Raw genomic sequence first — 24,005 nt, forward strand, 5'->3', positions numbered from 1 at the left:
ATCCATCAGGGAATGATGGTCAGAGTCACAGTGGCATGGTATCAGAATCTTTTCTTGTGGGCACAGGAGTCAGGCAGGGGTGCATGCTTGCACCTGTGCTTTTTAACATCTTCCTTCTATGTGTTACATACCACGGAGGCAGAGAGTGAGATAACCCTGAAATTCAGGCTTGACGGGAACCTCTTCATCATCAGGAGACTGCAGGCTGCCACGAAGCTCAAGTTGGAGAACATCCTGGAGTTTCAGCATGCTGACGACTGCGCTCTTGTGGCACACACTGGGGCTGCTCTCCAGTCTACCCTTGCAGCTGCTGTAAGGGCATACAGTAGGAAGGGCCTGAAGGCAGGGCCGTGCACAGACATTTTCGGGGGCAGGTGCTCAAGCGGAAAAAAAAGGGCACCCCTCTCATAATTATTTATAAAAAATAAAGTTACATACACATCTTTTACTTACTTACATATTTATTTATTTCAATACCCATACACTCATGCAGATGTTTAATACTCAACAGATTTCTACAAAATTACTGTATCAATTCACACAGAGACGATGGTCTTTAGCATCAACGTGACTCTGCTCTGGACTCTGACCTTTCTTCTTCATCTGTGATGGGTTCAGTATCAGGTGGCGATACATCTCCCTCATCCTCCTTACTGCTAGACGGCCTGATCCAGGACAGAAGAGAGCTGCTACCCTGCTGCCTGCTGTAGCTCCCTTTCTTTCTGTTTTCTTAGCCTGTCCTTTTTTGGCATTATGCTGCAATTGGTAAATGAGCAAAATCAATGTTGTGCATGATAATTAAGGGTTAATCTCCCAAAAATAGACCAACAGTACGATATGATGTTTATTTGGGAAAGACTGCTTGGTGACAGAGTCGATGCATTACAACAGTAAGCCTCACCAGACTGTAACTGTCAGTGGCCCAACTTCAAGTACCGTACCACATAGCTGCTTTTTCTGCAGACAAATGTTAATGGACTATTTGTCATTTGGCAATGTTTTAATAATATTTAAGGTAAATACATGATATAGATTACTGCAAGTGTTGTAATGTAGACCTAACTTATATAAAGTTAGTACAAAATACTAATATTCAGCTAAAGTAGCTTCATGTCTGATTTAGAATCGCCAAACCACTTTGTGTAGTTAAAATAAATTGTGGGCTTATAATAAGATTTCAATAAAATTAGATGAACAGTTAAACTTTCAAATCTGAGCTTGTAAAGGCCCTGGACCATTGTATTGAAATGACAACAAGTTGGCTTGCCTACAGTAAATTTTGTGTCACAGGAGTAAGAATCGATAATTTGCTAAGCTACATCTTAAAGCTTTTGCTAATCAGTATGAGCATGTACAGTGGACGAATCATATATTTGCACATTTTCTTGTGACGGGTGACAGGTCAGCTAACGTTTCTGATATCCAAATATGATTGCATAGACTATTAACCACATATTTATTTCTTTCAGTTGCCTGACAAAGGAACTAGCCTACCGGAGTTCACTAGCTTTCATTGAGACGCTATTTTACGCCAGACTAGCTTGCTTGTTGTTAAGCTTAATGGTGGCTACTGCCTAAGTTAGGCTGGCTGTATTGAGATGTTTTAATAGTGGTTTAATTTCACAACAGTGACAAACAATGCCGAAGCTTAGGGCAAACACTATCGTTACCTGGCTGTCACCAATGAAGGCAGGTTGACAAGGGAAGTGGAAGAGGGAGGGGCGGGGGCTCGTGCGCTCTCGCAGAATTACAACTCAAATGCAGTTGTCGGGCATTACAACACGCTTTTAATTGAAAATTGATGCCATGGGCCAAATTTAAAAACTAAAATATAAAATTAGAAAAAAAAGAAATTGCAAAAAGGGCACTTAACCCTAACCCTAACCCTAACCCTAGTCAGAGGCCAAAAGGGCAGGTGCTTGAGCACCACCTGGGGTCTATCTGTGCACGTGCCTGCCTGAAGGATAACATATCAAAGACACAGATCCTGTGTCAGTGGTCAGCATCTCCCCCGCCTGAAGAGCCCCTCTTCTCCATCTTTGACTCTCCACTTGCCATTGTACCACACAATCCTACAGACGACCAACAGCAGAAGCATAGAAGCCACTATCACTCACCATCAGCTAAGGTGGCTTGGCTTGGCCACACCATCAAGATGCTGCCCCCCTCGAAAAATCCAGAAAAAGGGCAAAAAATTAGACTGAAAGACCAACTAAAGATCTTCCTGAAGAAATGTGGGATTGACCCCACCTCTCTGGAGGCTAGAACTGCAGACCGCCCCACCTGGTGCGGTATCTGCGACCAAGGAGTGCAGCTGGCTGAGGAGAAAAGGACTGAATATCGCCTTAACAAAAGGAGGAAAAGATTGGTGGCCATGGCTTCATCTCTCTCCTCTGTCCTTATTCTCCTTGACTTGTCTACTCATTTTGATACAGTTGACCACCAAATCTTTCTCTCCATCCTCTCTGAACTTGGCATTACAGGATCTGCACACTCCTTGATCGCATCCTACTTGGCTAATTGCTCATACCAGGTCTCATGGAGAGGAACTATGTCCAGATCATGCACTCTTAACACCGGTGTCCCTCAGGGTTCAGTCCTGGGGCCCCTGCTGTTCTTCCTGTACACTAAATCCCTCGGCCACATGACCTCCTCTCATGGCTTCTCCTATCATTGCTATGCTGATGACACTCAACTCTACCTCTCCTTCCCCCCCTCAGAAACACAAATTGATGGATGCATCTCTGCATGTCTTAAAGACATCAGTGCTTGGATGTCTGTGCACCACCTCAAGCTCATCTTGACAAGACGGAGCTACTCTTTCTCCCAGGGAAAGACTGCCCTCACACAGACCTCTCCATCACCACTGAGAATGCCACTGTGTTTCCCTCTTTGGCTTCCAAGAACCTAGGGGTTATCCTGGAGAACCAGCACGAGGGAAGCGGCGCAAATTATTGTCCATGCCATTAGACCTTTACAGCACATTCAGAACACTGCAGCCCATCTGTTGCTCAACCAACCGAAATCCTCATTTCACTCCCCTCTTCCGGTCACTTCACTGGCTTCCCATCTCTGCTCGCATCAAATTTAAGACACTGGTACTCTCAGTACCAGTACATTGAACTGCTCCTCCGTATCTACAATCACCGGTCAGGTTCCAAACTCAGGCTTGTTCGCTCCGCTCCTCCACCCTCGCAGGTCGCCTCACCCCTCCATCACTATGTGACTCAGAAGTCGCTCATCCCAGTCCAGTTCTCATCCCTGGAACCACAATGGAGGAACGAGCTCGCCCCTTCTGTCAGAACGGCTGAATCATTACCCATCTTTATTCAAGCTTTGTTCAAACCCACAGAACTTTATTTTAAATTCTAGTCAACATAACAAGTTTTCCAAAGACACCAAATATGTCATGCTACATACAGGGAAATGTGTATATAATGATGCACAAACATCTAGATTTTTTCCATTTGATGTAATGGTGCAGCCATAAAAACATGGTGTCTTGTATTTGAATATTTCATTCAATATAAGCAGCTAGAGCTTCAAGAAAGCGTTGGAACAGCAGAGACAGAATATGGATGTGATGTTGTACAGTTAGGAAAAAAATGTTTTTCTAACTTTGAAGCTACTCAAGGGGAAATTTAAGGGTAAAGTCAGCTAAAGTCAGGGTACAAGGGGTTAAACCCTCTCTGATTCTACGAATGCAACTTATTCCTATTGAAGGCATAGCTGATGAAGACTGTGATATACGATCGGTTTGACTACTGTTGACAAAATGTAAACGTAAGTCGCTTTGGACAAAAGTGTTTGCTAAATTACATAATGTAATGTAATGCCAAACCGAAAACCTCAGGCCAGACATACATGTGCACTGTCTGTGGCAGACAGTCTCAGTCTGTGGCAGACAGACAGTCTGTGGCAGACAGTCTGTAGCAGACAGACAGTCTGTGGCAGACAGACAGTCTGTGGCAGACAGACAGTCTGTGGCAGACAGACAGTCTGTGGCTGACAGTCTGTAGCAGACAGACAGTCTGTGGCAGACAGTCTGTGGCAGACAGACAGTCTGTGGCAGACAGACAGTCTGTGGCAGACAGTCTGTAGCAGACAGACAGTCTGTGGCAGACAGACAGTCTGTGGCAGACAGACAGTCTGTGGCTGACAGTCTGTAGCAGACAGACAGTCTGTGGCAGACAGTCTGTGGCAGACAGACAGTCTGTGGCAGACAGACAGTCTGTGGCAGACAGTCTGTAGCAGACAGACAGTCTGTGGCTGACAGACAGTCTGTGGCAGACAGACAGTCTGTGGCTGACAGTCTGTGGCAGACAGACAGTCTGTGGCTGACAGTCTGTAGCAGACAGACAGTCTGTGGCAGACAGTCTGTGGCAGACAGACAGTCTGTGGCAGACAGTCTGTGGCAGACAGACAGTCTGTGGCAGACAGACAGTCTGTGGCAGACAGTCTGTGGCAGACAGACAGTCTGTGGCTGACAGTCTGTGGCAGACAGACAGTCTGTGGCTGACAGTCTGTGGCAGACAGTCTGTGGCAGACAGACAGTCTGTGGCTGACAGTCTGTGGCAGACAGACAGTCTGTGGCAGACAGTCTGTAGCAGACAGACAGTCTGTGGCAGACAGTCTGTGGCAGACAGACAGTCTGTGGCAGACAGTCTGTAGCAGACAGACAGTCTGTGGCAGACAGTCTGTGGCAGACAGACAGTCTGTGGCAGACAGACAGTCTGTGGCAGACAGTCTGTGGCAGACAGACAGTCTGTGGCAGACAGTCTGTGGCAGACAGACAGTCTGTGGCAGACAGTCTGTGGCTGACAGTCTGTGGCAGACAGACAGTCTGTGGCAGACAGACAGTCTGTGGCTGACAGTCTGTGGCAGACAGTCTGTGGCAGACAGTCTGTAGCAGACAGACAGTCTGTGGCAGACAGACAGTCTGTGGCTGACAGTCTGTGGCAGACAGTCTGTGGCAGGCCCATGCATAGGAGTGTAAACACAGAAGTGGGGAAGATTCACCTGAACGCACGACATCTGGGTGCGCACAAAGCATGAATGTTTTTGAAACAATGACTGTAGTCAAGATTTGCACTATATAATGGTGTAAGTCTTTTCTACTCATAGTGCGATGGTTTGGCTTCAGAATACTTTGATTAATTTTGTGGTCATTTTTTGCCCGTTTTGGAACTCTGAAGATCGGTCCCCACTGACTTCAGTTGTTTTGGCAAATTATTGCACGGTGAGTCCAAAAGTCTAATATTTATGTCATTATCTCCTATATTTGCCACATTTGTTCTGCACCTCACCAACCGTCAGGACAATAGCAAGCAGATGCTGCCTTCAAATGGCGTCAGAAATATTGTATTTACAGGCAGAGCGCGCTTGAACGACCAACTAAAGTGGTAAACAGTCAGGCAAATATTTTGTATTTGTTCTGTGATGTTGACCTCCAATTACTTGCATTTTTTCACTTGCTCTACTCACCAGCTCTACTGAGGAACCTTGTGCTGCTCAGGGAGATTTCTTTCAAGGGAGGCTTCTCAGGAAAATACTTTATACTGTTTGCACATTGACTTGTTATGCACTTTGTGTTCGAAAAAAAATATATACTTTATTAAATAAAATGTTGCACCTTATTTCTGCTTTCAAAGCTTTTTTATGTACTTTGTAATAACAAATGCACACATAGGCCACTGCAGTTGGTAGCAAAATCATATCTTAAATGTGCGATGACAAAATGTTGTGCCACCAAATTTTACGCCAGCGCCACCAGTTGAAAAAGTTAGTGGCACCAGCGCCTGTGGTTCAACTGGCATGAGGGTGAGTAGATAATGACAGAATTGTAATTTTTAGGTGAACTATTCTTTTAAATTCCATTTTAGGTTTTGTTTAATGAATCAACAACCACTATCTATAAGAAGAATAAGAATAAATTAGAATAAATTTCATTGCAAAGGCAATGAAAACAAGGTGAGAAAAATATAAGTAAACCATAAAACGGAGAGAAAAAAATATATATATTTTTAAATGAATAAATAAATAAATGAATGACATTAATTGATGAAAATAAATGAATAATAAATAAATGATAATGATGATAATAATAATAATAATAATAATAATAATAATAATAATATTAAGAAGAAGAAGAAGAAGAAGAAGAAGGAAGGAAAGATGAAAAGGTAGTAGTTATTAAAGACAATATAATAAAAATATAATCTAAAAAATAAAAAATGCCATTACAATTAAACAAAAGATCATTACATAAAGTAATCTGTCAATAATCTTGTACATACAGAACCAGAGAACAACCAGCAGAGAGCCCTCTAGTGGTGAGACGGAGAACGACAGACAAGGCGGCTGGTCGCGTTCCAGAGCTATGCACTGTAACATTGTTGCACGGACTACGTGTTAGATTCTTACGACAAATGTTATATATTTACTTTTAAAATATATATATATATATACGTTATACAACTGATAATATCATATCTTCAGAATGTTATATCCGTTTTCAAGTCAATTAACGTGCCAGGCCATTACGACAAGGGGATATGATTTGCGCAGCGCGATTAAATGCGTCTTGGAACGTGTCCATTGACATGACGGTTGTACTTCCGGATGATGACAACGCTTTCAGCTGCATGACAACCGTTACAGGTAACAGGCAAAAGCTGATTTTTATAAGATATTATGTTACATCATTCCGGGTTTTCTGCTACAACATTTGTGTTTGGGAATTCCTTTGTATATTTTGGCAGCCCACATATATGGCATCTTTTATAGGCGTTTATGGCTATAATATGCTGTGAAAAGGACACTGTGCAAAATCCAGCAGTTGCATTTTAATTTACGTCAGATTATTTTAAATGCATTGCTTATTTCTATATCACCGCTGTACTTTGTATTGCTCAAAAAACGTTTAGACCTAACAGACACGTTCGTCAAGAAATGTTTTATTTTGAAGGTTGTGACCGGAAGTCCCATTCTTAATTTTATCGGTCTTGACTGTTGGCACTGGTATAGAAAGCATATGGGTCCGGGTGAGAATCATGAAAATGAATCGAAAATCAAAATAGAAACCATGGCAGTGAAGTTACACTGATCAGGTAAGGGCTCTGTAGCTGTAAGTAAGCCCAGTCTCTGGCTAGGAAGCTGTTTAGCCGCTAAAAGTATCATTTTCAGGCTAAGTTGCCCATCCATTGAGCTAGCTATGTTAGCTCACCTGGCTAAACGGAGCTACACGTAGTTAAATGGCTCTGAAAAGCACCTGGCCGAGCTAGCTTGGAGAGTGGTAAGGTGAGCATAACTTTTTATACCTGCCGCCTGTCTAATGCTAGCAACTGTTGTTGTTTGGCTTAGCCATAATGTGGAGTGACACTGAATCTACACACGTAAACAAACGTGACTAATTTCCTGACTAGACCAGCTGCTAAGCTAATAATGTATGTATTGAAGACCAGCTGCTGGTTTATCCGAATGGACCCGATACACTGTACGCCAAACTCCATTGAAAAATAAAGGTACATGCCCTATAAAATATTGTGAGTTGTCAGGAGCCACTCTTCAATTCAGCAGACATGTAATACACCAATCAGTACTTCTTTTAATAAAATGTCAACTTCTAGTTTTGTTAGATATTGCTTACTAACCTGGTTATTAACCTGGTTACCTGCCATCACGGTGTACTTTAACTTAGTGAAGCAGTGGATTGTGGGAATGACATTCTAAAAGTTGACTTAAAAAAAAAAGAGTGCTGCTTGGTGGATTATATTCATGCCGAACTGAAGGGTGTCTCACCACGATTCAGAAAAGGTCTTGACTCATATTTTAAGGGTTATGTACCTTTACCGCTATCCAAGGCCACATTAAATAGCTAGATATTTAAACACAGTTTGGCGTGTCGTTCTCATACAAGAGAGAACCTATGAGGCTGAAGTTGGTTTCCGATTCACAGCTTCTAATTCGCAGCTAGTGATGTGGGAACAACTCGATTTTGTCGTCATGTTCTTTTTGTGCCACTGCTATAATATGTTTACTGATAGATAGAAATGTACTTTTAAACTATTCAGTGTTCTGCCATAAAGACCATCTCCAGCACTGTGCCCCAACATAGCACTCAGCCTGACTCGAAGTGTGATTTAACTGTTTATTGCATGACAACGTTTCAATCCATGATGGATCTTCATCAGGTCAGTGTTGTGGGTCTGGCCCAAAGCAGTTTTCATAGTCTAACTGAAGTGAGTAAAGGCTGTAAATCCATTCGATCCGCAGAGTCCCTCTCAGTCTTTAAGAAAAGGCTAAAGACCCTGAAAAAGCTCTTTAGCGAACACCTTCTCACCTGATGGACTCTATAGATTGCCTCTATGCTCCTCTGTCCTGTCAGACCAGATCTTAGCTTTATGGCAATTAGTCTCGTTGTTCTCTCCTGACTAGATCCTTGGCTTGTGTTGTATTAAAATGTCATGTGTACGTCGCTTTGGATAAAAGCGTCTGCCAAATGGGAAAATGGAAATCGTGCCCTAAACTTGTCAAGGGAGACCCAGTTCTTAGCCATTATTAGCCTAAATCTTTAAAGGTCCCATATTCTCCACGGTCCAGAGTAGGGCTGCGCGATATATCGTTTCAGCATCGTCATCGCGATGTGCGCATGCGCAATAGTCACATCGCAGGACGTGCGATGTCAAGTAAGGCAAATTAACTCAAACACGTCATGCTACAACTTTTTTGCTGCTTGATACAAAAGGAAAACTCGCACGGTTCTCATTTTCCATGACTAATCTACAAGAGAAGTCTGTCTGATATAACATCATTTACTCCGATTTAAGGGTTTGTTATAAGAGTAGCGTATGTTACCTTTCCAGCTTTCGCGGCTCCGAACCGTAGTTGGGAAGCCTCTGGTGTTGTGCTAGCTACTTTAGCTTAGCCTGGCTCGTAGCTGGTAACAAGCTTTTTACTCAGAGTCCGGACCGACTCTGCAGTGGAGAACTGGCACTTTATTTCGGTACAGCAGCGAACATAATGCACGGCCTCTCGGTGACGCTCTAAGCTCTTTTCTGCTAACTATGCTAACTTTACTCACTTAGCATCCTGCAACTCACTCTGGCTGCGGCTGAAAACACACTCACTTCCTGCTACGTCACCCGCAGGTTACCCACAAGGCCACCTTCTTAAAGGGGCAAGGCGTGATAGAGCTATTCAAGTCATTTGGTGAAAATTCCTGTATTTTTTCACATCGCAATATATATCGCAGAAAAAAAAATATTGCAATGTCAGTTTTTTCCAGTATCGTGCAGCCCTAGTCCAGAGTTTTATTTTGTGTCTTTCTGTCCATTCAAAGCTGTGTGTGTGGTGTCATGAACCAAAAACACTCTCAATCCATTTCTCCACGTTCATTTTCCAGCATCTCTCTGAGCCTTACCAAGAACAGGCCGTTTCTGTCGCCGTGTCTTTAAGGCTCATTAATATTAACGACCCTCCGTTCCGATCGGCTAACCGTTTCAAGAGGGAAAACTCTCCGGTAATAAACGATGACGACCGCTCGACCGCTTTGAAAAAAACACTTTGTTAGTCTATTATTTCTTACAAAAATGCTAATGAGCGAACCTTTGTGACGCCACAAAGTTACGGAAGTCCAAACGGCTCGTTTAGAGGCTCGCTTTTCTAATATGGATTGTGTGGATTTAGTTTTGATACTTTCACCATGTTTAGATACACATCCAACTCCTTTATCCTCACAGAGGAGAGGGAGTCCTGTTTACATGAGATGGGACCTTTAAATGTGAATAAGAAGCTGTATTTTCAGCCGTCGATGGACTGAGCAGGTAGGGGTTTGGTGTGTAACTGAAGGGGAGTCAGTGTTGCTGGGTGTGTTGGCTGTTGTGGGGATCGAACCTGTGACCTGTGACCTGTGAGGATGTTTCAGGACTCTGTGCTGTCTGCTCAGTGTGTGCAGGATGCTGCAGGGACCGTACGGCGGCCTGGACCGGGACAAGCCGCTCATCCGGCTGCCTTTCACAGACTTCGCCGTCGGGACGGTCTTACTGGCCCTCACCGGGCTGATAGCCTGCCTCGGCATTTCGCTGATGTATCACTTCGAGGATTCGACGTATACTCACTGTCATGTAAGTTGTCCTGTACCCACTGTCGGTGTCGGTTTATTTTCATGGCCGCTCGGCTTTGTTGGACAGAATAGAGAGAGAGTGGAGAGAGTGACATCACCACCGGCCAAGCGCCAAATGCTGCTCAAATTTTCTTTGGCACGTAAATCAATAACAGGCCGTTCACACTGTGAGCAACTCGGTCGATGTGTCGCTGTATTCTGACAGATTGTGGGCGGGGCCAGAGGCTCTGATTGCATCTACTACATGTATTAGTCTGCAGCTACAAAGTTTTGAACAGGCAGATTATGTATTTTTGCTGCTCTGGTATTACCTTTCATAACGTTACCTTGTTTTAATGAGTTAACATAGATAGATAGATTAATCAAAAACAAACAGAAAAAACTTCAGAGCTTCACATCGACCTCAACAATGAATGCGGCTGTTCTCAAAGCATCGTCTTTCAGATAAAAGTTGTAGAACTGGGAAGCTTTGAATGGCTGCAGTCAACTTCATTTTGAAATATTGTTCATGAAACTAAATCACATGAGTAGGGAAACGAGGAATCTCAGAAATCTGATTGGCTGTTGGCGGCCGATGGCGGTGAAAAGTTCAGTCATTGAGACGAGCGTGTTGAGCGTCCAATCAGCAGCTGAGTTTCCTGGTCGCTCTGCTCTGGAGGAAGTGAACGGACTGATGCTGACTTCATTCAGTTCACTGCTTTATTTCAACAAGTTGTTTGGAAAGTAGTGCAGTGCAGCTCAGTGTATAATACAGTACAGTCCTGCACACATGATTTACATTCAAATAAAAAGATTACAATTTTTTACAGTGACACCAAAAGTATAAGAATAAAAGGACTGAATGAGGTAGGATGTAACAGAGCAATAGTGCAATAATATTTATTTATAGTACAAGATAAAAGGATAAAGTAGGATAAAATATATATATATATATATATTTTTTCAATCTTTATTGAAAAAACATTCAAATATACAAACAGTGCAGGCGTGCTCAGCATAGTAGTATACAAAGAAACAAGAATATGAATTACGTTTTTCTTCTTTAAAGAGTTCACCGTACAGTTTGACAGTTTTATTACTTTTTTTTAGTGTTTATAAGTTTGAGAGTCTTAATATATTCATGAAATTCACTTAAAAATCTAGTGAAATTGGAGGTAACTTTTGTTATTTTGCATTTATGTATGTGAAATTTACCATATAGAATCAATAAGTTTACACTGAATTCAGTGTTATATTTATCCTGTTCAAAATGTGTAATGACATTTTTACACTCACTTTTAGTATTATGATTAGTTTTACACAATATATAATCTATATAATCTATTCGAGTCCAAAAAGTAATTGAATGTATACAATGGTAAAATAAATGCGTTATGGATTCTGGTTCATCATTGCAAAAATTACACTTGTTTTCAATATCTAAAAATGTGGAGAAATATAGATTTGTTGGATATATATTGTGTAAAATTTTGATGTGTACTTCTTTAATCTTATTGGTAATACAGAATGTATATGGTAATAGCCGTGCCCTCTACCTGTAAAAATGTCCCAAAAAGCTTTCCCTCTAGGAGTAATGTTAGCCAATCAAATCAAAGCAAAACAATCGCTCTGTACCAAACAGGCTCCTGATTGGCTGCCTGTTCCGCTGCTCCAGTAGAGTCTAAACTTCCTGGATGTTAAAGCGTTATTCCCACGTGGCGAGTCACTTCAGGATGAATTACAAACTTGATCTACTGTAAAAGTGTGTGAGCGAGTTTCAAATTAAATCTCTCCATTGAATGTTTCACACCTCATTATACACAATGGCACTGAAAGCTGGTAGGATGACATTTCTAAAAAAGAATACATAATAAATATAAATTATTTTGGCCAGTAAAAACTATTCCTTGCAGGTAAATCCCTTTATTTTACAAATAGTCTAGTTTTAGATTTATTTTAGTTTGGTTCATTCACACAATGATAGAATAAGTGATTTTAAAAAATACAAAAATAAAGACAGAAGAGGAAAAAGATGTGAGGAGATTTAAAAAAAAAAAGGAGAAAAAACCCAAATGTGTCACCTGAAAACCACCAAAAGCAACAAATACACACACAAAAAAAAACCCAAAACAAACACAACAGTGAACCAGCAACATGACGACTAGAGCACAACACAAAATAAGATCAAGCTGTAATGATGCTTGTGAGAAGATCTGTTTTGACTGTGGGATATAACTGAGATGTTTTGCTGTGTGTCCCCCCCCCCCCCAGGTGCCGAACTTCCTCCCGTCCATCAGCGCGTCCATCAGCCTCGTGCCGGAGCGCTACATCTGGCGCTGCTGCATCGGCCTGCACTCGGCGCCGCGCTACCTGCTGGCCGCCGCCTATTTCAGCTTCTACCGCGGCCGCTTCGCCAAGAGGCTGCCGGACCTGCTGCTCAGCGGCCTGGCGCTCGTCTGCAGCCTGGCCGAGAACACCGGCCTGCTGCTGCTCACCTACGTGGCGTCCACAGAAACATACAGTGAGTACCGGCAGCCCGGCGGAGCAGCTCGAGTGCACGTTTGTTTATTTCTGCAGCCCTTCATCACAGTCTGTCTCAAAGGACCGTGCAGAGAATGAGCCGAACTAGATGTAACCGGTCAACGATCAACCGTAGAACAGAATAATATAGAACAAACACAAGTAGGGTTGGGTTCCCGTTACCCGGTTCTGTTTTGGAGCTGGTTCAAAGTTACCAAAATACCCGAATTCGTTAATCCCCAAGTCCTCTAATCAAATCCCCCGCTCCCCCCGATGATGTCATACACTTGCGTCCCCAGTCCCCACTTCCCAGTGTCTTTGTCAACATGGCGGATGGATACAAGTGTTCAAAACCGCGGGCACTTTTATATAATAATGCTGCAAAATTCAATTTTTGCGGCATGGTCCTGTTGACTACGGGTGCAGAAGTGCATGAAAAAAACACTGATCAGCGCAGCATGACGTTAGAGTTAACGAGTGCCTTGTTTCTGAAATTTTCTTTGTCCTTTTTTCCCCCACAAAAAATATGTAAAAAGGCTTGATAAGGGATTCAAAAGGATTTGGATTCGATAAGCAGGTTCGATACAGGATTCAGATTCGATTGAACGCTTTTGAACCCCAACCCTAAACACAAGGAAGCAGAACAAAGCACAGGACACACAATAACACACAATAACACACAATAACACATTTTTGCAAGACGTAACGGCCTATCTATCCTATATATCCTAACCTACCAGCTCCAAAAGCCTTAGACCCTTGCAGCATACAAGGAGAATCTTCCAAGAAAACATTGTTAGGAAAAATAATGTTAGAAACCTCGGGTGGGCGGAGTCACACCCAAGTGGAAAACAGTTAACATCTGAACCCGGTTCAGTCGCAAGTCAGCGTGTGAAGTCAGTCGAAGTTAGTCTGACACTAAAGCTGTCTAACTCGTCACTGTAGTCTTAACTAGCCTGGAGGGACTGAACACTGTCCGCAACTGTAATGATCTTTTATTATTTATATAGCTTTATTGGACAGTCGCAGTAGAGAGAGACGGGAAGGACGGGCAGAGAGAGATGACATGCAGCAAAGATCTTTAAACATCTTAAAGTCTGCGAATATGTCCATCTGTGAATTTGTCATATTTCCAGAGCTTCTATAAAACATGTAGGTTTCTTCTTTTCAACTTTTGGACGCAACTCCGGGTCAAACTGTGCCGTGTCAAAACTGCTGTGCACACGGTAACTTCATCACCCAGACTGAAGCGAAAGGTAGATCTGTAGGTATGAGAGAGAGTGGGAGAATTATTGGTTAATGTGAAATACAGCGACATAATGCTAAACTGAACCCTGATCTGATGGGTCAACATTGATCAAAACTTGGCAGTGTAATTTGTTGAAAAGGGAGATTAAAGGGAGATTCAAACAAATTAGGGAAGGGCTGTTGACCCAAACCTACACCTACAAACCTTTTTATATTTGTAACTTATTCATCTCTGAGCTATGCAGTTACTAGATCTGCACAATTAACTGAACAAAAATGAAATCCCAATACTAACTAGCAAGTTCCCGTTAAAAGGTCTAATCTCTTACCTGAAATTTCAAGCGTTGAAAAAGGAATTACCTCAGAAAAGCTGTGTCCACATTTACTGCAGTTCATGTCACAGTTTTCATCAGAAAATAACTTTATTGAGTATACAGAGTGGCTCTGCTGTGTTTATTCAGTTCTGAGTTCAGCTCAAGTCACACCAGCTTGATATCTGCTGACCGCCGTGCCAAAAAAACCCCCGAAACACATCAAACTTACAGACAAAAGTATAAAGCACGTTTCCTCCACACACACATCACATGCTTTGACAGCGAAAGTGCCTTCAGGTGTGTGTTGTGTGGTTTCATCATTCAGTTCTTCGGCTCAGAAGAAAGAAAGCAGAAGTGAGGCGGTGAAACACGGTTTGCACTAAATTGATTTGCTTACCGGAGACAAAACTTCCCTCCTTCCCCTTTCTTCTGGGTCAGAAAAAAAAAAAAAACCCCACATGGTAACTGTCCCAGACGAAAACATCCCAGCGCCTCGCTTATCTGCAGTCTGTGGTCGTTTGCCTTTTCTCACACTTTGTCCCTCCTGGCTGCCGTACACTCTCTGACCGTGAGCCAATCAAATCAAATCCTTCTAAACTTCCTGGATGTTAAGTAGTGTAACGGCAAACTTTATTCTCATGTGACCAAAAAGAAAAAAAAAAAAAAAGTATTAAATTAACACACAGTACCTGATTCTATACTCAAAATAGCATTGGAGTGGGTAGGGTGATGTGTTTGAGAAAAATACATATTATTTTGGCCGGTAAAAAAATTTTTTTGTGCAAAACATTTTTCTGTGTGTTTCTGGGGAGAATAAAGCGAGTGAAGTGTCAAGGTGTTGGCAAGTTAAAACTGCACTAGGCAACTTCAGCAGTCCCAAATGGCAGCGACAGGTAACTGACATTTTACGGACTTCATTACCCAGAAGTCCAGTGTGGTGAGGACAGTAAAGCGGTCTGTGTTGCTTTATACCAAAGGAACCAGAGAGGAAAAGATCTGACGCTGGTGAGTCCAGCTTTCTCTTCTGGATCCCCTCTCCGGTCTGGATCGGTCTCTTCCTGTCTGGAGGAGATTTGGACAAACAGGGAGAATCTGCAGCGTCTCAGTTGCTCCGCTGCCGCATCACTTCCTGTTTACACTGAGAGACGCTGCAGCTTCAACATCATGCTGGGAACACATATTGATGAACACTGTTGTCTCCACAGGTGTCCATAAAAATGGCTTCATTGTGTTCATAGGGAGCTCGCTGCTGCACATGCTCATTACATGCAGACTGTGGCAGGTGATCAAGAGATACTGTGTGAACCCAGAGGTAAAACCCTTTCCCTTTCCTGCCTTCACCTGACTGTGTGTGTGTGTGTGTGTGTGTGTGTGTGTCCCCAAGCTTTCTTTGTAGCAGTAAACCAAGTTATATCATGTAAAAGCTATTATCCTTCATCTTTTAAAAAAAAAAAAAAAAGTTGTTGTATGAAATATCCACTCTCTATCTGTCTGTCTGTCTGTCTGTGTTTCAATCAATAGACAGACAGGTAGATGGATATAGATACAGAAATATATTTTTATTTAAAAACAAATATACAGATTATTATTATTCATGTGTGTCCAAAAGTGTGGACCCACCTGATTTAATGTTCTGTCAGTTTCATTCTCTTAAAGTCATTTTGATCTAAAGGTTTCTGCTTAAATGCTTGAAATGAGTTTCTTAGTCAAATATAAATAGTGAAGTTGATCCTGTGTATGAATTTCTTTCCAAAGCCTTTGTCTTTCCATCAAGGCAAAGAATCTAAAATATAAGATAGTTTTGATTTGTTTAACACTTTTTTTGGTCGCTGCATAATTCTGTTTGTATATTTCATAGTTTTGATGTTTTTACTGTTATTCTAAAATGTGGAAAATGGTGAAGAAGCATGTGGTGTGCGTTTCCCACAATTCACCACCAACTCACTATTTTACCAGCCAATCAGACGTTGAGACCAGAACACGATCCACTGATGGGTCTCACCTGCCAGCAGCTGCCACACAGACTGCAAACAGCCACAGCTAACATTTACCAGCATTGGACTGGTGCCTGGTGGTAATTTCCCACCCTGAGAAACACTGTGTGTGTGTGTGTGTGTGTGTGTGTGTGTGTGTGTGTGTGTGTTTTCACTCTCTCTGAGTAGGTGTTAGAGTCAGTTCACTGATCTGAAACCTTTCCCCCCTTCAGTGCTGGCAGATAATCAGTTAGTTCTCACATTGCATCAAACCTCTCAGTGGCACAGCTTGTTTTTCACCTCCAGATGGCGCTGTAGAGCTAATGATCCGGTGAATTAACCCCAACACACACACACTGTTTCCTCTCTTATAATATTTTAACTAGGTGCAGTGTCCCTTTTAAGTAAGATGTACAAACGTTTACTGTTGTGAAACTCAAGGCCACAGAATGACATCGCCCACAACACACACACACACACACACACACACACACACACACTGTACGGTTTCACACACTCTGGTACATTTTTAAACACACTTTTAACACCAGCAAACAGCTGTTGAAACCAGTTTAGACACAGCAGGTGCGCGCACACACACGCACACACACACTCAATAACTGCATAATCATAATATGGGAATAGAGTCACATCTGAGTCTATGTGCATGTGTGGTTAAAAATGTTTTTTTAAGTGCGTTTTGCTTATATGTAGCTTGTAGCTTATGTTTCTCAATTTATCTTCAGTACTGCTCTCATAAGAGGCAACATCAAGGCATCACTCTAATGTAGTGGCAAATCACAGCAATTAATAATAATACAGGTTTCCCATTTGATGTTTTAAAATTAAAATATAGCACCGAATTCGTCAGTTTGCCTCGGCTCTCTGGACTTTTCTCCGTCTCCTCGCATCAAAACTTCACATCCTGAGGAAAACCCTGTGTCAGTTTTAAAATGAAGAACTGCACACACTGTAACACGAGCGCTAGAAAGGAAAACTAGCATCAAAGATAATTCAGTGAGATGAAACAGGAAGTGGCGGTCTCCTTTCGTCTGTAGCCTGGACTTTGGATCTGTTGGTGTTTATTATTGGTGTTGTATATGTGTCATGCAAATTCAGCCTAGTGGCTTAGTGTGGCAGCATCGACACAGAGTTGGTGTGGGTGTGGTGTGTGCCTGGCCCGTGTGTGTTAGTGTGCTGTTTTGCAGCTTTAAGCCTGTTTGGTTTTCATTACTGAAAAGGCCGGCACCACAACCTGGACTGACCGCTGCCATTTTTCTCTTGGAGGGACAGAGAATTTCTGTTGATGCACAAATCAAACTGCATGTTGGAAATAATCTCTCCAGCATCTCATTCACTACAACCCAAACTGATTTGGACAATTTTTAAGTGCTGAAAAAGAAAAAAAACATGTATCCCAATTCATATTGCAATCATACACTGCAAAAAATGACAGTCCAGTGATTTTAACTTTTTTAAAGTTTCCAGACCTATCAAGCTTACTTCATGATATTTTTAGTCAAATTATCTCACTGCACTGGCAGATAATCTGCTGTTTTCAATACATGTCACTTGATTCATGCCAATATGACTTCTTTAGAGAAATCATCATAAAACAATGAAGAAAATGTCCTGAAACAAGTTCCTCCTGAAAAAAGTCAAATTTGTTGAAATCTGTAAAATGTCTGCCAGTGCAGTGAGATGATTTTGCCAAAAAAAAAAAAAAAAACTCAAATAAGCTTGATAAGTCTGGAAACAAGATAAAATCACTGGACTGTCATTTTTTTGCAGTGTATGATTGCAATATGAATTGGGATAAATAGCCATATGAGTTTTAACAGCCTTTATTTTTTAGTCGTGCAGCTGTACTCGGGGTGTGTACACACCTCTGAACAGACCACAGCTGGTGTATTTTAAGTCTGCGAACACACAGCCGGCAGTTCACAGCTCTACAGGGGAAGTGGGGTGTCAAGATGTTCGGCCCACTCCCATCAGCCACCAGTCTCACGAGCCTCACGAGCCTCACATCTAGTGTCGGCCCGGCCCGGCCCGGCGGCCCCAAATCCCGGTAAAGACATTGTCTGGGAAGTAGGCGAGCGGTTCACGGTAGAAACGTCTCAGTTGTCCTGAAGCACGCGGCAGCACCAAGTGGATCGTGAAGTAATACTGCAAGACAGACGTTCGTTTCACAAGGCTTTCCCAAAACCGCTCGCAACTCAAGAAGTGCGTGAAATGAGTCGCCAACTCACAACACCTCCGGGCTAGTCGTGAGATTTCAACACTCTCTTTGCGAGTGCTTCTGCTGTCTGATCTGCACAACTCTCACAAGAGAAATATGAAAGATATACAGTACTTCCCTAATATCGTTTAAAAAATACCAAGATTTTGTGAATTTGCATGCATCCTCTTGGGGGAAAACGTACAAACTTCCCACCTCGCAGCAGCCTGTCCCAGCCTGCCCTCCCCGAAGGAAACGGTGCCTCCCTCTCTTCTTTTCTATGTCATCAAGAAGAAATGTAACTTCTCGCTTGGTGAAAACGTCTCTTCTTCTCTTCTTCTCCTCTGCCACACGACATACATGTGTAGAAGGAACTGAACTTGACGTATTGTTAAAGGCTAACCTCTGTCTGTGTGACTGGGTAATTGAATGGAAAGTTAACTGACACATTGAGGTTGATGAGCAACACATGGTTGAGGTTCAGTACCAAAGAGTGAAATATGTGGGCGTGAATTTTTATAATTGAAGCCTGATTTTCCCTTGAAAATCATTGAATGATGAACCAAGTTTGAAATGCCTCTTGTAGAAATGAAAGCATGCATAAATATAGATTTAAATGAATGTGTTACAATGCCTATAGCTAGATTTGAACCCACAACCTTTCCAAGCAAGGGGCAAAACGTGCACCATTAGAATCAGCAAATGCAACAGGAGAAATTCAGATATATATTCTTCCAAACCAGGGTTGCTACAGAGTTTTGTGACCCAACCTGCATCCAGTTCATAAATCTTCTCCACTGTCTGTTCTAAACAGCCGGTGTCTGGTAGAAAAATCCTCTGCCGCACAGGAAGTGATGCTTTTACGTTTCCAGTTTGTTTGGAATCAACAGAAGAAGAAGAACTGGGTAGTTAGCATGAGCAGCGATAGCCGCCATGACTGAACAGACGAAGAAAAGAGCGCCGCCTACAGAAACTCAAACTTTACCAACAGAAAATCCAAGCTCCACCCACACTGTTTGATTGACAGGTGAAGAAACACCACAGCAGTGGCGCTGAGCAACAAAAAATGAGGAACTTGCAGGTTTCCACTTTTAGAAACACTGAGAAACTTTGTTAGAGAACAGTTCAAGTTGATAAAAATAGTATGAAGGATGCCTGCCTCTCTTCTATTCACATTTCTCTAGCAATTCTAAAAATCTAGATTGGATCCAGCATTGAAATACTCCTTCTCTATCTCTCTGTCTCCATCCTGCTCTTTCCCTCCCTCCCTCTCTTCTTTTCCTCCTTCTGTCTCTCTGTCCGAACTTCTCTCTCTCTCTCTCTCTCAGGAAATTACGTCGTATCGATGGAAGGTGCGTCTCTTCCTGTTCAACGTGAGCTGCTGCCTGGCTGCTGCGTACTTCTTCAGACGCCACAACAAGTACTGTGAACCAGGAAGTAAGTGCCAAAGCTCCGCCTCCCTTTGGACTGTGACCGAACGTTGAAACTGCTGGCAGCCAATGAAACAAGTTGCCCGGGATCCATACATCGTTCTATTTTTCTGCAATGAGAAACACCTTCAGACGTTGACCACGCTCGGTCAACGTCAGTTTGTCGATGCAGAAAAGTTGCCTGCAGCTGAACAGCAGCCACCAGTAGCCAGTTGCGTAGTAACGTTGGCGTATGTCCCGCCTATCGCAGCAACTCTATTGGCTGTACAGCTAACAATGGGCTAGTTCAAGTTGCCGATTGGACAAAAGCATGGCGATGTGCTTGCTGATGGCAATATTCCCAACTACAGGAAACCAAAGGAGACCCATGAGTCAGAAATGTTTTTTTAAAGGTGCTACGTGTATCATTTTAATATCAGTAAATTATTAGCGCATGAATTTTGAGACATTAGTAGAATTAGCGTAAACAAACGAGACCATCGTCGAGAAGATTGGCAGCCTCTGCCGGACTCTACGCTGCTGGATTGCTTTACGGCACAAAACAGTTTTTAGTTTGCGGTTTCAACAGTAGAACTCGAATAAAGTTGTGGATTACTGCAGTTTCAGCTTGACATTAGCTTACCTGGTCTGAATGCTGATTGGCTGTTATCAGGGCTCTTATCAGCTCTTATCGTTCTCCTCGCTCTCCAAAACAAACAGAGCGATGCCGGGGGGGGGGGGGGGGGCAACAACTCACAACTTGCTATTTGGACAGGCAGCAGCGGGGTTTATGGGAAAACAACAACACAAATTCTGAGAAACACAAAATGCTAGACGTAGCACCTTTAAATATTTCCTATAGTTCCTATAATCTGTGCAGCACTGTTGAACAACTCCTTGGCCAATATTGCCCATCAGCGTTGCCCAAACAGTTGCTTTGTGTATCGCTGCCTTTTGCCTCAAAGTGATGATGCTCTCATATCGATACCGATATCAGATATTGCACCAGTACCAGGCTAAGATGGTTACTGGTATCACAGAATTTCCCCGATATTAAAATCTGATACCAAACGTTTTCACTCACAGAAGGACGTAACGTCTCTGCTACAACTCATTTCTTTAGTGCAGTCATCCCAAAGTAATGGCCCAACCTGTTTTGGGGGAAAGTAAAGGACTCTTCAGTCCTCACTCAATGAAAAAGTGAAAAAGTAGCGTCGGCCCCTCCCATCAGCGTGCGTAGTCACGGAGACGGCAGCAGGGTGATGAAGCCTCATATAACAGTCACATTCGAGGAAGTTCAGAGAGCAAACTGAACGTGCTGAAAAGTTTCCCTGTGCCGTTTCTATTCTGTTTTTTTTTTACCTATTGGACAGATTCAGTTGGTTTTTCTGTGCTGTAGTTCTCAGTATCATGTCGTTCTTCCTAATTATTCGTCTCCACCTCTCTTTTCCCCTCTCTCCATCCAGTCTACACTCTGTTTGCGCTGTGTGAATACCTGGTGGTCCTCTCCAACATGGCCTTCCACATGACGGCCTTCTGGGACTTTGGGAACAAGGAGGTGATGGTGGCCACGCCCCCCGAGGACAAACGCTACTGACGGGGGAGCCTGAACCTCCATCTTGTGTCGTACTCGGTCTTGAAACATTCTTGAAATGGGTGAAAAAAAATCTACCGATGCGGGAGAGAAGACTGGTGACACCTGACCTCCATATCTACAGTGCATTAGGGCGCTCATAAAGTACTATAATGCAATTATAATGCATATAAGAACACATAATGCTGACTGATGCATTATTTCAGCACTCCTAAACATTATAGATGTAACTTTATAATGAATTATACTCTAAGTACAAGTCTCTTATGTGTTTATGACTATCAGAGTTTGTCCCATTGAGATTAAAAGGTTGTTCAACAACCTCTAACAGATAACTAGTCATAAAAATTCATGAGACACTTGCACTTATGATACAATGCCTTATAATTCCTTATGTGTGCCCTTTATAAAGTTCCAAGAATTTTTGTGACTCGAGTGACATTATCTACGGGGTTTTTTAGATAATTTTTGGGCATTTATTTGACAGTTGGAAGTAGAGACAGACAGGAAAGGCCGGGGGAGAGAAGGGGATGACATGCGACAAAGGTTCTGGGTCGGATTCGAACCCAGGAGGTTGTGTTTACACGGTACGCGCCTCAGACCACTGAGCCAGCAGGACGCCCCAGAGTGACATTATCTTGATATTCGGGCGGCAGAGTGGCTTCATCGTTAGTGAGACCGCCCTAAAGCCGGATGATCCGGGTTCGAGCCCGGAGTCAGCAGGCATCCTGCTGAAATATCCGTGACCAAGTTGCTGAATCCCAACCGGCTCCGAGGTTACTGTTCCTCTGGAAGCAGGACGGCCCAGTGGTCAGTTAGGCCGTCCCTCAACTAGGCTTTGGACGATATTCGATAATATTGAATAGTACCACAAAACAAATACTAGATAATATCATGACACAATAAATAAGGCATGAAGTAGATAATTAAAATAAAGCAAGGTAAAGCAAAACACACTAAAAGCTGCTTCAGGGACCCGACACTAGCTGGCTGACCCGGGTTTCCCCTTACAGATGAATAAAGTATATAAAATAAAATCTCAAACAGATTAGCGTCACTTGATTCACAAAAATTTCGGAAATAAATTGAGTTGCTTAGGAAACGAGCAAAACTTTCTCACTGCACCGGCAGATTTGCCGCCCGCAACCCGCAACCACCGTCACCGACAGACCTGGATCTTTACGCCTGAACCCAGCAGGACCTGAGGGGTCGGGTGTGGAGGATTTTCTCATTTAATTGCTCGAGTTTGGATCAGACTCGAGGACTGTTAGCAATTTGCAATTCATTTGGAGAAGATTATCAGCAATTTTTAGGCTTTAGTCAGGGTCGGGCCACAAAAAGCCGCGACCCTCGGGCTCGGTCAGCGCTTGGGCAGAAATGTTTCGGGTTCAGGCCGAAGCTGTAAGACACACAAGAGGAAGAGAGGCAGACGGCAATCCTGTCACTGTCGTGTTCACTCATCAGCAACACCAATGGCGGCCTGACCTCGTCCCCAGGAAACTAAATGTTACATGAACTTTGACTACGCTGCAGACTTGTTCAGTTGATTCCAGTGAAAACCAGACAGTGACACAGAGAGGGAACAAGCCAACGGGCTGGACAGTGTATCTGCTGATTATTTTAACCTTTTTTTTGTTTTAAATCAGGCACATTGACTATAATATAAACATATTCTTATCTGCAGTCAGCAGCGGCCTGCAGCACTGAGGTTTACACCCGTACACTCTGAACACCGGCTGTCCCGGTGCAGCCGCAGTCTGTCCTGCCGGCCTCGGGGCAGCTCTGGCTCCATGTGGCTCCGCAGCGGTGATTCTCTTTCACCCCCCCCCCCCCCCCCCCCCCCGGCTGCGTTTTTTTCCACCGGTCGATTCGAGCCAGAAAGCTTCCAAGCTCCTGTCTGTGATCACCAGAGCACCACAGAGCCGGTGAACAGGAGCTGTGGGTTGCTGATGTGTAACTTTTGACAGCTGGAAATACCCATTCATCCTTTTTTTAACTCGAGTGACAAGTTGCACAGTCATGAGGCTCCGTTGAGTAGGAGGAAGTTGCAATGCTAATGGAAAGATAGGAAGCTTATTTACCGGTAGTTGCCATGTGGTTATTGCTCATCGATGCTAAAATGGGCTCACATGGTTACTGCTCACTGCAGTCCTCCTGACACGGCAGTAAAATCACTAAAATCTCTCCCACACTCGACTCCATTATGATGAGCCGCATGTTTGTGTCTCTCGGGCCAGTTGGGTTTTTCCTTTCAGTTTGTGTTCAACCATGCTGCTAATGCACAACGCCTGTGTTGGTTTAAAGTCTGTCCTTCAGCTGATGGATGCTTTTATGCAAAATGTCTTACAGAGTTGTCACTGCACACATTTTTCTGGAGCCACTAACCCTGACGGTGTTCGTGCCACGCTCCACCAACTAGCCGAGAACGTGTCTTTGATGAGAGCCGGATGGGCGGGGCAACGAGCCGTGGGGCCGCTCACTTGCAGAAGTGTCTGACATCAAATGTGAAGGAAGTCCTGCATGCTGCAGATCAACACTTCTGAAGAGTGTCATGTTAAATTGAGATATCCACTGTTTGGGGGAAAAATGAGACACTGATTGCGTGTGTGAAAGTAAAACTCACAAGT

The 24,005-nt window shown here is 43.1% G+C and overlaps 1 protein-coding gene across 2 annotated transcripts; it reads left to right on the forward strand.

Moving 5' to 3' along the window:
* Positions 1-7,013: 7,013 nt before the first annotated feature.
* pgap2 (post-GPI attachment to proteins 2) lies at positions 7,014-22,334 on the forward strand. Of its 2 annotated transcripts, none has more exons than XM_071906704.2 (6): positions 7,014-7,109; positions 9,956-10,124; positions 12,374-12,623; positions 15,390-15,496; positions 19,704-19,812; positions 21,251-22,334. In XM_071906704.2, exons 2-6 carry the CDS (start codon positions 9,957-9,959, stop codon positions 21,379-21,381), a joined length of 765 nt encoding a protein of 254 aa, XP_071762805.1. In that variant the 5' UTR covers positions 7,014-7,109; position 9,956; the 3' UTR covers positions 21,382-22,334. The 2 variants fall into 2 exon arrangements, with proteins under 2 accessions (XP_071762805.1, XP_071762804.1); XM_071906703.2 differs by having other exon boundaries at positions 7,040-7,299.
* Positions 22,335-24,005: the final 1,671 nt, after the last annotated feature.

Source organism: Centroberyx gerrardi, chromosome 11, assembly GCF_048128805.1.
Source record: "Centroberyx gerrardi isolate f3 chromosome 11, fCenGer3.hap1.cur.20231027, whole genome shotgun sequence".
NCBI lineage: Eukaryota > Metazoa > Chordata > Actinopteri > Beryciformes > Berycidae > Centroberyx > Centroberyx gerrardi.

Excerpts from the sequence above, each read along its gene's own strand:
- pgap2 (XM_071906704.2), top strand. The coding sequence starts at position 9,957 with ATGCTGCAGGGACCGTACGGCGGCCTGGACCGGGACAAGCCGCTCATC. Across the intron at positions 12,624-15,389 it reads GGCGTCCACAGAAACATACA|GTGTCCATAAAAATGGCTTC; the intron begins GTGAGTACCGGC and ends TTGTCTCCACAG. Across the intron at positions 15,497-19,703 it reads GATACTGTGTGAACCCAGAG|GAAATTACGTCGTATCGATG; the intron begins GTAAAACCCTTT and ends TCTCTCTCTCAG.